General features: G+C 32.2%; 1 protein-coding gene across 2 annotated transcripts in view; it reads right to left on the minus strand.

The window, feature by feature from the left end:
- The window catches only part of LOC139482313 (inter-alpha-trypsin inhibitor heavy chain H3-like), a 39,478-nt gene that overhangs the window by 14,096 nt on the left and 9,848 nt on the right, over window positions 1–15,534 (minus strand). Inside the window, exons 2-4 of one of the 2 annotated variants that reach the window (XM_071266118.1) lie at window positions 2,799–2,956; window positions 1,869–1,979; window positions 746–993 (exon numbers count right to left, since the gene is read on the minus strand). In XM_071266118.1, the coding sequence (XP_071122219.1) occupies window positions 746–993; window positions 1,869–1,979; window positions 2,799–2,956 (517 nt within the window). Of the gene's footprint in view, window positions 1–745; window positions 994–1,868; window positions 1,980–2,794; window positions 2,957–15,534 lie in introns of both variants that reach the window. The other variant, XM_071266128.1, reaches the window with a different exon arrangement.

The raw sequence follows: 15,534 nt of genomic DNA on the forward strand, positions 1-15,534 counted from the left end.
GTTCTTTTATCGTTTTCCTGTAAGGTACCAATAAAACAGATGTAAAAACTGCAAGACTGTTTCGAGTTCAAAGAGAAGACACTATTTATAAAACCCGATTGCAGTGATACTTCTATCAAGGTTATCCAAGGGGGGAGTCAAAAGATTAAGATGCGCTTAAAATAACTTGTTACCTTTGATGTTATGACCACTGCGTTTGAGATTCCGTTAAACTTTGATCCTATTAGATTGCTTACTATACATACTAATTGAGAACAGAATTATCACATGATTTCTACGAAAACTTATGATATAGAATGTGTTGTGAGAAATTGTCTGTTTATATTTTTTTAAATGCATGTAGCAATAATAAAAAAAAAAGATTTTACTTGACCGGCATTTGTCAGTTAATGATGTACTTTTGTGAAATTTGAAAAATCAAGAAATTGTTAATAAAATGTATACTAGCTATAAGTCGAAAGAGCATCAGTTAAAGAGAACACATTGAGATAAAACTATTGATAGGTTATGGGGTTCTTTTTTAAGATATTTTAGTTTTAAAAAATGACGTGGAAAAGGCTGACTCGGACTTTTACCTTACACTTGCACTGGTATTATTTTGGTCTCAACTCGAAAAGAAAAAAATCTAGAATTTCGGGAAATGGGTGTTATGGGGCAAAAATATTCGTAGGAAAAAAATAAGGAGTCCCAACATCTGACACAAATTTCCAAAACCTCACCTAAGTTCATACTCAAGTATAAGTACCTGCTGTATTATAATTTGAAAGAATATCATTTCGCAAAGGTGGAACTCTTAGTAAGGTTATCTCTCTTGATTCCTGTATATATACTTCTATTCGGAAGTCGTCAACTATCTGTTGAGGATTTATGTAAATAGTATGGTCGTAACTGCCACGCCGACGCTGTAAAATCTCATTATATGTCAAGTAAAACGTGACTTCACTTAGGGCTGCGACGTTGATGGCAACTTTGAATTTGTTCGTATCTCTTGGTCTGAAAATAAATGAAGTTTTTGTTTAGTAATTTGTATAAAGATTTGTTTTATGATCTCATTGTAAAGTGAATGTCCTGATTTTTAATGTTGTATTCAAAAAATAAAGTTAAGATTCAGATAGACCCTCCTCTTTCTAAATTTCTTTAAAGTTATAATTAATTATATCATAGTGTAAACTTGATTCAAAGCATCGGGCTAACGCCCTCGGGAATATATACATAGCCGATGACTGGTACGTCTTTCGATCTTGTCAAATACTGAATAAGATGTATTATGATAAATAGCTAGAAAACTTCATGGAGTTTCTATGTTTTATTTGTTCTTGTTCAATATATTATATTTATCCCAGTAAACGTCAGACATAAATCTCAATGAGTCGTTGCTGATTATTTCGACACGCGTTTTACATTTACTTAAATGGAAATATTACATAACCAGTGTAAGGCCTTATTTTTGATTGTATCTGCTTTCAACATTAGATTAGGGTTTGGACTTTCAAATAGTTTTGACGTCGATCATCACCGAAGAGACATTACTTGCTGAATGCATATCTGAAATGGAACCGTCAATGTTATTTAAGCTCTATTTAATGTGTAATAAGAAATCCATCACTGCCAACCAATGCGCAGGAAAGTTAAGCATAATTTGTTCACATGCGATATTTAGCGTGATCTTTCTTTTACATGTTTATGACATCTTCTGGATATTACAATAGTCTCTTCTGTACGAAATTTCCTAGCTTATATTATCTTATTTTATTCATAACATTTAATTGATATAGTTTTGAAAATGTTGACTATATTTTGCAATTTCAGGAGCCAAATACTGGCTCGTATCATACCTCCTCGTTTGAGGGAACTTTTGAATCTCTTACTTCATTCCAACGTGTCCTGCCGATTGTCCACGTTGACGTGCTTGTTCGTACTGCTTCTTTGCGGTTTCTTTATCTTTAATTTCTCCAATATATCGTTTGCCCATTATCTCTCTGCAAAAGTAAATAAATCGTAAAAGCATTTTTTAACCATTTATCTCCGAGTTTCTTTTTTTCTTTTTAAAGATCGACATTTTTTCTGTGCAAATGGCTATCTTTTGTATGTAGACACATTTGTACGCAGCGACTTTCTTGCTTTGATTTCTTTTGTTTGTGTCAGTAAGTATAAATAGAAGAGAAAGAAACAGAATGGAGAAAAAAGAATACCCTATCTCTTCATACAAACATTAATCATTTTTTTCATAGTCTGCACTTGTCTACTGTACTAAAACAGATTTTGATTAAAACGCCTCTTACAACAATAAATCTTTATCATAATCTGTACTTGTCAAACAAAGGAACACTTTAAAAAAAAACTTGCCTATGAAATTAATAAGACTTGAACTTGAATATGTTGAACAGGTTTGTGAGTTAATTTAATACAGCGAATTTAAAAGTAGTGGGCTACCTTTTTTCTCTCTAACAATATCCCTACTTATTGATGGTTTGCCCTTTCTGTTGTGCGGGTGAAAAACAGATGCCATGAATTGGGTAAGTGCATGACACTGTGCGCCTTCGTGAATAAATGTGTTCTTCGGTCACTCGTTCGACATGTTTCTCTATTTGAATTCTTCGATTAGTTATTCTATAATTTATTGTAACTCATCATATAGAAAACTAAAAAAAAAAGTTACACGAGTCATATACAGAGGTGAAAGTTCTAAGATACTACAATTCTATAAACCCCAAATTTTGGTTAAATGGAGCATTTGAACGAATGTGTAAACTTTAATCTATAGTAATATGATCAAATAACTACATGTATATACTTGCAGTGAAAAGTTTGAAATGAAAGCAGCTTCTGGTAGGGTAACGTCAAATATGGTTTCTCTGTCTTTTAAGTCTTCGTTTAGAATAGAGCTCGTCACGTGGGTGGTTGCAAATCTGTACTGAATTTCGGAACGTATATGAAGTGCGACAATTCTTAAACTCTGCAAATAAATAACAGGAAATTTAGAAATGTGTAACTTTGGTACAAAAAAATGCATCATGTTCCTATACATTTATACAATTGTACGTATAGCTTGCAAGACTCAATCATAAAACAATTTTGTTTTTCCAATCGAATGTCTATGGATTATGTCAATTTTTACACTCACTTGTTCACACTCTGCATGCTTTATTAATTGTGTTAATGTGCATTTGATCATTTGGGTGTGTTATTTGTTTTGCTTGAAGATTTCAGCTCCGAACAAAATGAATATAAGTCGATGCTGAGTATGCGTTGATGAGACGGCAACTTAGCGATGCAGATATCAAAATTATATCAAATATATTCTTTTTTAAATGTGGCAGAAGTTCACTTTGAAATATTAGATAAGAGACAGTGTAAAAGACAAAAAAATATGTCATGCATCTCCATGCATTTTGAGATGCTGTAAAAATATTTGAAATGTAAGTAAAGACAACAATAGTATACCGATGTTTAATCGATTAAGCGAAAACAAATCCGGGTCACAAATCAAAACCGAGAGAAACACATCAACATCAGAGGAAAGAACGAACAACAGAAACACTGAACTGCAATAAAACAAACACCATCATGTATACATAGAAACGGACTATTTGATAAAAATTGCTATTGTATTCCATTAAAAATGCCAAGATCTATGTTTTGGGCTTATATACAAGAAAGAAGGCGGACATTATGTGTCTGAAGATATATATTGCTATGTAAATTAATACTCTTGCTGTTCTGTATTCAAGAACATAAACATGTCTACACTGTATCACGCACGCCTTTGTATTGATAACAATGGATTCACATTGATTTTTGACATATTGATATGTTCAACACATATTTTTATATCATACATATGTTTATAAACTTGTGCTATTGTTTTGCATACTGTCAGGGTAATTGATAAGAAAACATTGTTATTGGTTTTTACTATTTCACTTGCCAATTAATTAGCAATTTAGTATCGTAAATTGTTCTTATCATTCTCAAATCGACGTGGAGGGAAAAAGATATTGGAGCTTTGTGTTTAATCTATCCGTCATCAATAACAAGTGTCTATTTGCAACACCTCAAAATAAACAAAAGATTTAAATAAGAATCAGAACACCTGGTTTTGACGTTGATGCATTCGAAGACATACTGAAAACATAAAATTAGGGGTATCAAATAACTAAATGCATCCATTAAAATTATATTTAATGCTTAACCTGCCTTTCAACATCAAAGAGTCTCGGTTCGATAATTCAGCTGTTAACAATTCCTGGGAGAATGTGTATTTCTGCAATTTCAAAATTTTTATTCTGATATCATATTAAAAAACATTATGCATTAATTTTTTTAAAGACGTGTGTTGTTCACTGAATCTATCAATTTGAAATTCAGCACTTAAAACTTTAGGTAGAAAGACGATAAATTTTGCAGGTTACCTTATTCTATTATCGAACAATTGTCCATGATAAAATTTCAACATATAAAACCGGTACCCTAAACTTTCAGGACGGTGGTCGTTGGTTGTTGTCTGCGTATTGAATATGATTTTCGTTTGTTTGCAATTTCATGACATTTGCATAATAAAAGAACAAACATGGTTCTACGTCATTTGAAAACCGAAGACTTACAGAAAAGGGTAAGTAGTTCCTGCTACACTAAAGACACTAATCTTGTTACTCATTGCAAGTCGTCAAAGTGAGAGATTATGACACAGTTAGCACTAGTGGATGTCATAATTCAAGGAAAAAAGCGCAGCAAACTGAGCACATGCATAGTTTTTGAATGAAATTTGGCGTCCACCATATGATAATATTGTTTAACGGAATATATTCATTGCTTTTTGTCATGAGTCACACTTCATGCATATTTAGGTTTTTAAATGTGTTTGATTGATCGGTTATTGCTTTCTTAGCGCCCAGTCACAAATATAATCTAAACGCCCAGTTACAAATATTTCATGCATATTCAATGACAATTAAAACATTAGACAAGTCGACTGGAATAAAGGGCGGGAATTTGACTGACAATAAACAAAGGGGCGTGTAGTATAAGGACAGGCAGTTTGCTTTACCCATATGTGTTATTACAAGAGTTCTCTCAACATCTGCAAGAGAGCCTGCATGTCAGTCTCACAAGTACTATTGGAGGCATCGGACTTAACCAAACTTCTGACACTGAAAAACAAGTGACAGATTATTTGCGTCACAACCGGCTAGGTTCGGAGCTGTCGGTTGGTACCAGGCTTCTCTTTCTGAACTATATCTAAATTATATACAGTAATGCATGATTATGTCTATGACCAATCTGCACTTTACAAACATGCATGTGATACACATTACCTCTTATCAAATGTGTTTATTGTTTCTCCAACAGCAGCTGGGATGTTTAAACTTAAAAACAGATGCTACTCGTTTCATTTGACTCAATATATCAGACTTATTTAGATGTTCTTCCGTATTTTTTGTCTTTGTGTCATGGTAATAATGATTAATGTAAATACACCTAACGTCATCTACTTTTGATAGGATTAATGATTGTTTGTGCTTTTGCGTTCAGTTGCAAGTATTTGATTTGTATTTGTATTCAGGAGAACAAATTAACAATAAATACAATCAGTAGGTTCTGTAATAGAGGCAGTCCGGGTTACGGTCAAGGAAATTTCGACTGCCACAGGGTTTCAAGTATTTGATATAGGGACAGAAATTTCTCCTTGCATGCAATATACCACCTACGAGCCCTCAAAGAGTTGTTGCAAAGGTTCTTATCGTGTAGACAGCAGCGCTTTTATCAGGAACGCACAAAACAAACAGGCCATACAACTTTACTCATTACTCAGAATACAAAATGTGTACTCAAAACACCAAATGCAATAATTTGATTGGTTGATATCGGCGGAGTCTGAGAACGTGCTCTAAAGTTGTATGACCGCAAGACAAGCAAATGGCTTATTAGAAGATTGCATTTTTCTATAATCCAGTGGCAAATATGTTATCTTCATTCAGGGAGACCCCAAATTAATTAATCAACTAGGTAGTGTTCAATCCGATGGAGGGCGGGCATTTCGACTGCCATTGAACAAAGTGATATGAACAAGGGCAAACATGTCTTTCCAAATGGACACACATGGAACTACAAACGACTTGTTTTAAGAGTTCTTTAAGGTCATACAATACAGTTTTAATCCCGTATTTACAGTTTGATGAAAATTTCCATATAGGTTTTTTTTGCCTGATTAAATCAAATATACCTTCATGTGCTACTTGTTTGAGTTAAATGACGTCAAATTTTGTACATTTGCTAAAAATTCGGATTTGTGGCCGTATTTTTTCTTTCGAAAGAAAGAAATAACTTTTTTGTTTTAAAAGATAAACACAAATTGTTTTTTGTTAAATAATTTGTAATTTCTGTATTTTATAAGTATCCCTAAAAATGTATGCTTTTTTATTTAAGGAATGACTTTAATATTATTTCTGTCTATGAAGAAATAACATAAAAAATTTGGTGCACACTGAATAACGCGCGTAGCGAGTTATTTAACAGTGTGCGCCACATTTTTTATGTTGTTTCGAATAGACAGAAAAAATATTACAGTCATTTCTTATAATTTAATTCTAAATTCCATTTTAAACTGTAGAAAACCATGAAAAAACGTTGATGACGTCGCAGTCACATGACTAAATTATGTCTATGGGCTGATAAAAAAAAATAACGTCAGCCAATCAGAAGACGCGTTACATCCAAAATTAAATTATTCAAAAATAACTCATATTAATCAAATGGTCATGAATTGAGAAAAAAACGTCATTTTTTGCTGTATATTTATCAAAATTTAAAAAAATGCACTATTTACAGTTTTATAAAATTTGTTCCACATAATCTCCCTGCAAAATGAAACAAAAAATTTAAAAAAGAGGGGTCCATGTACTCGTTTTCAAATTAAATCAGTTTGAATGATAAAAATCAGTCGAAAAATGCATCTTTTCCCGATATGTCAGTTTGACGTCGCGAAAATAACATTTTACGTTAGCAACGTCATTACCTCCCCTGTAAATGTATCGTATGCCCTAAAGATACAGTTTTGATCCCGTATTTACATGTTGATAAAAATTTCAATATAGACTATTTTTTACCTGATTAAGTCAAATATGTAATAAAAAATATATCTTCATGTGCTACTTTTTGAGTAAATTGAGGTCGAAATTTTGCATATTTGCTCAAAATTCGGATTAGTGGCCGTATTTTACCTTTCGAAAGAAACACAAACCTATTTTTGTTTTAAAAAGATAAACAGAAATTTTTTTTTTGTTAAATAATTTGTAATTACTGTATTTTATAAGAATCATAAAATTTATACTTTTTTTATACAGCAATAACTCATATTTATCAAATGTTCATGAATGTAGAAGACATCATTTTTTGCTGTATATTTATCAAATTCAAAAAAATTGCTCTATTTACGTTTTCATGAAAATTGGCACAAATAATCTTCTTACGATAAGATAAGATAAGATAAAGATAAGATTTATTTTATTAAGTGTCACCATCCATTACAATATCAATATATATATACACATAAAGTCATAAGAACCTAACATTTAAGTAAAAGGATGCCAGCCGAAAACGACTTATGAGACACTATCATTAAAACAAACATCTAATACATACATAAAAGGACAGCTTTGTTACATTTAAAAAGTATTTCGTAAATAAAAAAAAATAATAATAAAAAAAAACATATATAATTTCTAGATGACATGTTTTCGTCGATAAAACATATGATAAAGGGAACTAGCTAAAAGAGGAACCATATTCTCATTACACATAAGATAACGAAGTTTTTCAATATCGCATAAATACTCAAAATCCACATTTAAAAGACAGGCTTTGGCATATAGTTCATGTCTGATATCAGAGTAAAAACAACAATTAAAAAGAAAGTGTTTTTCATCTTCAATTTGGCAACTATCACAAAAAATACATAAACGGTCTTGTAGAGGTTCTGGTGGTCTAGCATATCGACCTGTTTCAACTTTAAGTTGTAACGAACCAGCTCTGAATAGTGACAAAATACGTCGGTGGCATCTATTATTAACTTCCTTTACATAAGGCTCCGTACCAATACAAGTTTTAAACAATCTATAAAATCTTAATTTATTACCATTGACATTATTTTTATCATTCCATACTTCATGGTGCCAAGATTCTTTTTCAAAAGTTTGTATAGAGTCCCATACATTACACATATTAATTTCATCTTCTACATTTATAATCAAACTATATTTACGAGCTAACTGTAAAACTCTATAATCCCATGACGATTTTCTTCTAATCCCCCAGGTATGAACCTTTTTACATATATTACTGGTATTGTCACATTTAAGACGATTCCATAGTTTAAAAACTTCAACTTTTAGTAGTGCATCACCTGATAAAAAACCCATATCACCTCAAGCAGCTAAGTTGCTGCTTCTTTTGCTTAAGCCTAAGAAAAATTTACAAGCATTGTTTTGCAAATTATTTATACAATTATGTATATTAATGCCCCATACACCAGAAGCATATGTAAAAATGGGTTTGACTAAAGTGTCATATAATTTAGTAAATACATCAAAATTCATACCACCAGTTTTACAAAATTTTGCTTTAATAACACCAAGAGCTCTATTAGCTGATTTATACAATGCTTTGGCAATTATAGAATAATCTGAAAATTCATTCAAAAATACACCAAGATATTTATAACAAGCTGCATATTCAAGACAAAGTTCACCACATTTGAACTGAAAATTACTTTTTAGTGAAGATTTATTTCTAAAATGAACAATTTTGGTTTTGTTTTTATTTAGAGTTAATCTCCACTTTTCACACCACTTGTTTAAAATGTCCAACTGCTTTTGCAGTTTCTCTGCATCTGGTGCAATCAATGCAATATCATCAGCATATAATAACATAGAGACCATTATGTCATCTATTTGAATACCACAATTTGCTTCTTTAATATCTGAGACTAAATCATTAACATAGATAGAAAATAAAGTCGGCGATAAAACACAGCCTTGTTTTACACCAAGAGCAACAGGAAAAAAGGATGTCATAAAGTTATTTACTCTGACTGCACAATTGACATTACTGTATAAAGAAGTAATACAATTTAAAAATATACCGCTTATACCAATTTTTCTCAATTTAAATAGGAGACAGTCTCTATCAACGGTATCAAATGCTTTCTTTGCGTCAACAAAACATACAAATGTATCCTTTTTTGCATTTTTTCTACTTTTGACAATATTATCTAATACATAAACATGATCTGTACAGTTTCTACCTTTTCGAAAACCGTTCTGTTCATCACATAAAATTTCATTTTCACTAAGCCATTTATTCAAACGCTTATTCAAAATGTCAGCAAAAATTTTACATGGGATGGATAAAATAGTTATACCTCTATATGACATAGGATCGAATTTACAACCACTATCATTTTTTGGAATAGGATTAATAATTCCATTTAACCATAAATCAGGCACTTTACCATTTTGAAAGCAGAACGAAATACGTTTAAATAACAGATCTATACATATGCTATTGCGTATACTTTCCGCAGGAATATAGTCAAAACCGACGGCTTTATTCAATTTAGTCCTATTTACAGCGTCAATGACATCTTGTCTCGTAACAGAGCAGTTCAAAGTGTCACAGTTCCTAGTCGGTAATCAAACCAAACGGCATTTTGAAAAAGAGGGGTCCATGAACTCGTTTTCAAGCTAAATAAGTTTGAATGACAAAAATCAGTCGAAAACTGAATCTTTTCCCGATAAGTCATAGTTTGACGTCTCGAAAATAACAATATACGTTAGCAAAGTCATTTCCTTCCCTGTAACTGTATCGTATTCCCTTAATGTGCCAAGTGTCTGAATATCAGTCTCTTCACACAGCAACAGGTTTACTGGCCATATTCTAAACGGACATGGCCTTGTATACATGTTTCCCTTACAGTCACACCTACCCCCTTCTTTTTAATAATGGGATTTACTGCCTGGCGAAAAAGAACAGGAATTATTATATTGCTATTAACTGACTATGGTGCGGTCGGTTAGATATATAGTGAAACTCTGATTCAAAATGACAAGAAGCAAAGGAACAATTACAGACTGTCGTCGGGTTGCTTTTTTATTGACGAATTCCAACACGTCTTATTTTCATTTATCAATCATTGCCATTTGACCTTTGATTTGCACTGTTCTGGCACACAGACAATCTTAACGACAGGTATTTGGCAGAAGTTGTGCAATTCACAAAACATACATCAGCAAACATGCACTGACAGTTCAAGAAAGTGACCTCCAGCCTTTTCCATATGCCTAAAATATTGTATAGAACAAAGCTATGATCTTTTGCAACCCAAAATATTGACTTTTGGCAGAAATGTGGTTCTCTGGACTTTTCCTACCTGCAGTTACACACATGATTTACAGGTAAATTCATTTGACTGTTTTGGGATGTATATATACGCAGCCACATCATTACGGAAGATGATTTTTTGGTGGTCTATTGAAAGAAAATTATATGCCCTAAACGAACCAGTCATTTTTGTATTTCTTTGACAATCTTCCATCACACGATCACAAACGACTCACTATGCTTCGCAGCAGAACCTTTTTTACCTATTGTTCAAGATGTTCTTGTCCTGGATTTGATATTTGGAACTAGACATCAAGGAAACGTCAATCACTCAATCATTATGTATGATTTTTTATTACATTTGATGAGAGATTATTGTAATGATAAATTACATCAGACCAAGTAAAAAACACACACTGTATGAATTTTTTATTTTTTTTTATATATTTATGATATCAAGAAGGAGAAAATAAAACATCATACTAATTCAATATTTAGAAAAGTAAACTCCATTTATATATTTGTTTTCTTTAAAGTAGGAAGTCAGTCACGTGTTGAACTTACAGCACTATATACAATATATATATGTATACGTATCAACAGTAGAATCAATGCTACGCAATTCCCCAAAATAAGAGAGTAAATTTTGGCATCAAAACATATGAATTGTTTTCATTCACCTACTTTCTAACGGAACCTATAGTCACACATGCATAAATGCATTATACGAGTGAAGGTTACTTTATTAGTTGTTTATATAACATCAGAGTCTTAATTCATTAACATAAATATTACCAGGCTGACCTTTATATTTTGTCTGTCTCAATGGCAGATTTCTGGCATGAGGTTATAAAAATTGTGTAGCTGATGTTTTCACGTTAATAAAAAAAAGTTTGGAAGTACCGAATTCATAATTTAGATATTGAAAAGCAATTTTGTTTCTATTTTAGTTTAATATTTTGATTGATTGTTTGTCGGTTGTTTAACGTCCAGCTGCAAATATTTCATGTATTTTCAGGAAGAGAATAAATTAACAATGAATAATAAAAAAAAAAAAAGGTCTTGTAATAGAGGCAGTCTGTGGTGGAGGTCGGGGATATTTAGCATACCACTTGAAAATGAGGCTACACAGCTACTTTTGCATATTTTTGTAATTATTTCTGTACCAAAAATCTGTAGTACTGGAAGAGGGACGAAAGATACCAAAGGGACAGTCAAACTCATAAATCGAAAATAAACCGAGAACGCCATGGCTAAAAATGAAAAGGACAAACAGACAAAACAATAGTACACATGACACAACATAGAAAACTAAAGAATAAACAACACGAACCCCACCAAAAACTAGGGGTGATCTCAGGTGCTCAGGAATGGAAATCTACATTTAATATTCAGTACAATTTTGTTACTTTAAAATTATTGTAATATTTTGGTTCCTGTATTTTACACTACTTGATTTGTACTTGAAATTTAAGTACTACAGATTTTTGGTTTCACTGTTACATTAGTTAAGCATTTTGAAGGTTTGTCTATTTCAAATATCTTACAGTTATGATTTTCAGACATGGAATTTTGTGATCACCGTTGGTATTATTTCTGTTATAAATTTCTAAGTACAAATCAAGTACTGTAAATTATAGATACCTAAATATTAAAATAATTTTAGAGTAAAGAAATAGTACTAATTATTAAAAGTATAAATTTCCAGTACTACAGATTATAAGTACAGAAATAGTACCTATGCAAAAGTAACAGTGTATATTGGATAGGATTGTAAATATTGCCTTGCAACAGGCCACCATGCAAGAACCCTCAAAGATTTGTTGCATTGGTTCTTAACGGGTTGAGAGCGTCGCTCTCTATGAACGAGGCATCAGACGTGGCTGCGTACTTGTATATCCCACAAAGCTAAAAGGAATCCCCACTTTTGGAAGGGTTTTACAGCCGGTCGGAAGGAGACCTGTAGTGATCATATTTCGATTTCCCGTCAACTTTGGGGATTATAATATTTTGAAATGCGTCTTATTTAACTAGAATGTGTTATATGAGACTGAAATTTCAGTAAAATATTTACTTAGTTCTAATGTCATGTGAACATTTTTAGGGATTTTGTTTGTTAAGTTGTAGAATTTGACTATTTTTGTGGGGCCTAAAATGACCTTGTAATTTACTGAAATGATATATTATTTATACCATAGGAATGACATATAATAAGTCTTCTAAAAACTGATGTAAAGGCTTTAAAGTTAGTTAAAACTTTGGAAAAGAATACCTTGACATTTTTCTTCCGACTACAAATGCGAATGCAAATATAAGTAAATGGGGAATGTGTCCGTGGGGAACCTATGACGGTCTCACTTCCATATCGTATAAAGTTATAGAGGGACATTCTCACAGTGATACATATCTTATTTATTTGGTAATATTCATCAAGCCATTGATTATGCATGAATGATCTCAGGACTATGAGTAATGTTGATAGGGTTTTTTTTAAATACTTGTATATCTTTATTCTCACTATTTCTGCTCTTAATATGGTTTGCAGTCATTAGATCCATTAACATGCAGTATACCAATTAAAGTGGTTCACACACTTGTACTTGAATTAAATTCGCATCAATTGAAGAAATTCATTTTTCCTGAATTACCAAAAGTACTTCATCATTGACCGTGTTGTTATTAAAACATCTCAATGTTAGCTGCAAATTGTATCCGGCACTCATGATCAATGTTGAAATTAAAGTGCAATATACTTATTGTACAATTATTTCAACTTAAGAACCAGTCTTTTGTGAATAGCCAAATAAGAGCAACTGTTTTAAAAATGAAGGAATCAGCGATATGCATAAATGGTGGAGTAGAACTACATGTTTTTTTCTTGGTAAATGTACATCGCACTAAAATAAGGTCTCAGCAACGGCTTACTACTTCGAAGAGGGGGTTAAAAATACCAAAGGAACATTCAAACTCAAAAGTCGAAAACAAACTGACAACGCCAAAGCCCATGGCAAAAATAAAAATTAAAAAAAAAGACAAACAACAGTACACAAATCACAACAGAGACAACTTATATAAAGACTGAGCAACACGACCCAAGGGGGATCTCAGGTGCTCTGGAAGGATAGGCAGATCCCGCTTCACATGTGGCTCTCGTCAAATCAAAACAGTTGTTACAGAACTGGAATCATGTCATGACATTATAAAGAGATGATGATGCCGGGAATACGTCAATGATACATGCAAACTAATTAAACAATTATAGAAATGCATATCGAGGTTATCACAAATCATTAAAAAAAGACATTAAGCACCATGCGTCCAATTCTTAATTATCCGACTCTATCAATTTATGAATACATTTTCCAGTATCTATACTCAAGATCATTAACGCAAAATTGTGTAAGAAACAAATATAACTCTTAAGAAACATTAAATCAAAACACTCATTAAAGACAACGGGCTTATAATTTTACTACAAACACATGTTTTGTCTGAAAAAAAATACTAATCAAGACAATAAGAAGGCCAGATCAGATTGACATTGGGTCTCCTTTGGTTCGTATCGTAAATGAACCTACCCACTTTGACCAATCATTAACCTTGAACTATGGGTAATCCCAAAGGTGTTGCTTACGATGCCGGGTACTAACTAGTATGCAATCATTTCTGAGCGAACTAAGACCACTGTCTACTTAAGTATGAGCTCATTTTACCAAAATATCTAGTTTGTTAGTTGCTCAAGCTGTTTGCTAATCAGATGCGTAGTTACTTCAGCAATAGTACAAATCAAATAAACATTACTAGAATTACATGTGTAAGAAGGAATAATTACCATTGATATGCAAGGCATTATCTTAATTAATACAAATGTTTTAGTGCCCTCAGCTATTTGATTGAAACCAGAATCATATGTCGATATCCTAAAAATAACAAACATCATATCTAATCATATACCTAAACGATAATCATCCACAAAACAGACAGGTACCAATTATCAAGGTTGTCTGTTGATTCTGTTTAATGAAAAGGAATGACCTTAAACTCTGAAACAAAACATGAAACTAATCTGTTAGTTAGAACATCATTAAAACCAACATTTTCTCTATTTTGAATCGTACAAGCAAACAACAGAAATATATAATTATAACTATCTTCAATTTGATTGAGTAATAGTTGTCAGTTTTAAAAATGGCCAGTGACAAATATTTCATGCATAGTAATGCTTCTAACAGATTGAAGGATTATTCTGAAAAGTTTTGAATACAAACGGAAATGTGTCGCACAACAGACAACCTACAGACCTCTTAAAAGAGTGTTTGCAAGGATTTTAAACAAACAGATTGTGTCATCGGGTAAAACATCTCATGATCGACCGGCCGACAATAATAAGCATGGGTCGATCAGCCGGATAGGAGACGCGGTAGTGACTAACCAGTAACTATATAAAAAGCATTGAAACCATAAAGTACTAAACATTTGTGTCAAATCTGACTACGTTTAGGCCAAGTTTGCCATTGGGTTTACAAACTACATGATTGAAAGGGTTATAAGACGTCAATTTACAGAAAATAACTGCATCCTTGATTTTTCATGTCATCACGTAGCACTTACTACTGTGTTGGCGATATCCATGTGAACGAATCGTGCCCCAGAAGTGTCACACTCGTCAAAAGATCCTATGGTTATAATGACTCTAAAAATGTGCTTCGTCTACATAAGACTCGGTTGGCATTCGAAAGAAAACCAGTTAAAAGCCGAATCAATGAAGAAATTGTAGAATTGAAAGTGCCAAAAAAGTTATAAAACTGACTAAGAAGCTGAAAAACTGTTGGTTCTAGAATGATTCAGACATACCTAAGTATTTCGAATGTAAACGATGAATACGAAACAATATGCAGTACACAAATAAAGTGATATCATGGTTCATAAAAACTATGCATGTACCTATTGTACAATATCGTATTGTTTATTCTATAACGTTTTCCAATAAGGTGTAATAAGAAAACTGCTCGAGAATGCTTACTGATGATTGTAATGTTATACATAAGTTGGCACAAAGTTTAAGAAAATAGAAATTGTATTTTTTAGCAAATCAGTTTAAAAGATGTAAATTTATGAATGGATACTTGGGAATAATTTGCAACAAATAAGTTAAAC

The sequence above is a fragment of the Mytilus edulis genome, chromosome 1, assembly GCF_963676685.1.
Source record: "Mytilus edulis chromosome 1, xbMytEdul2.2, whole genome shotgun sequence".
Classification (NCBI taxonomy): domain Eukaryota; kingdom Metazoa; phylum Mollusca; class Bivalvia; order Mytilida; family Mytilidae; genus Mytilus; species Mytilus edulis.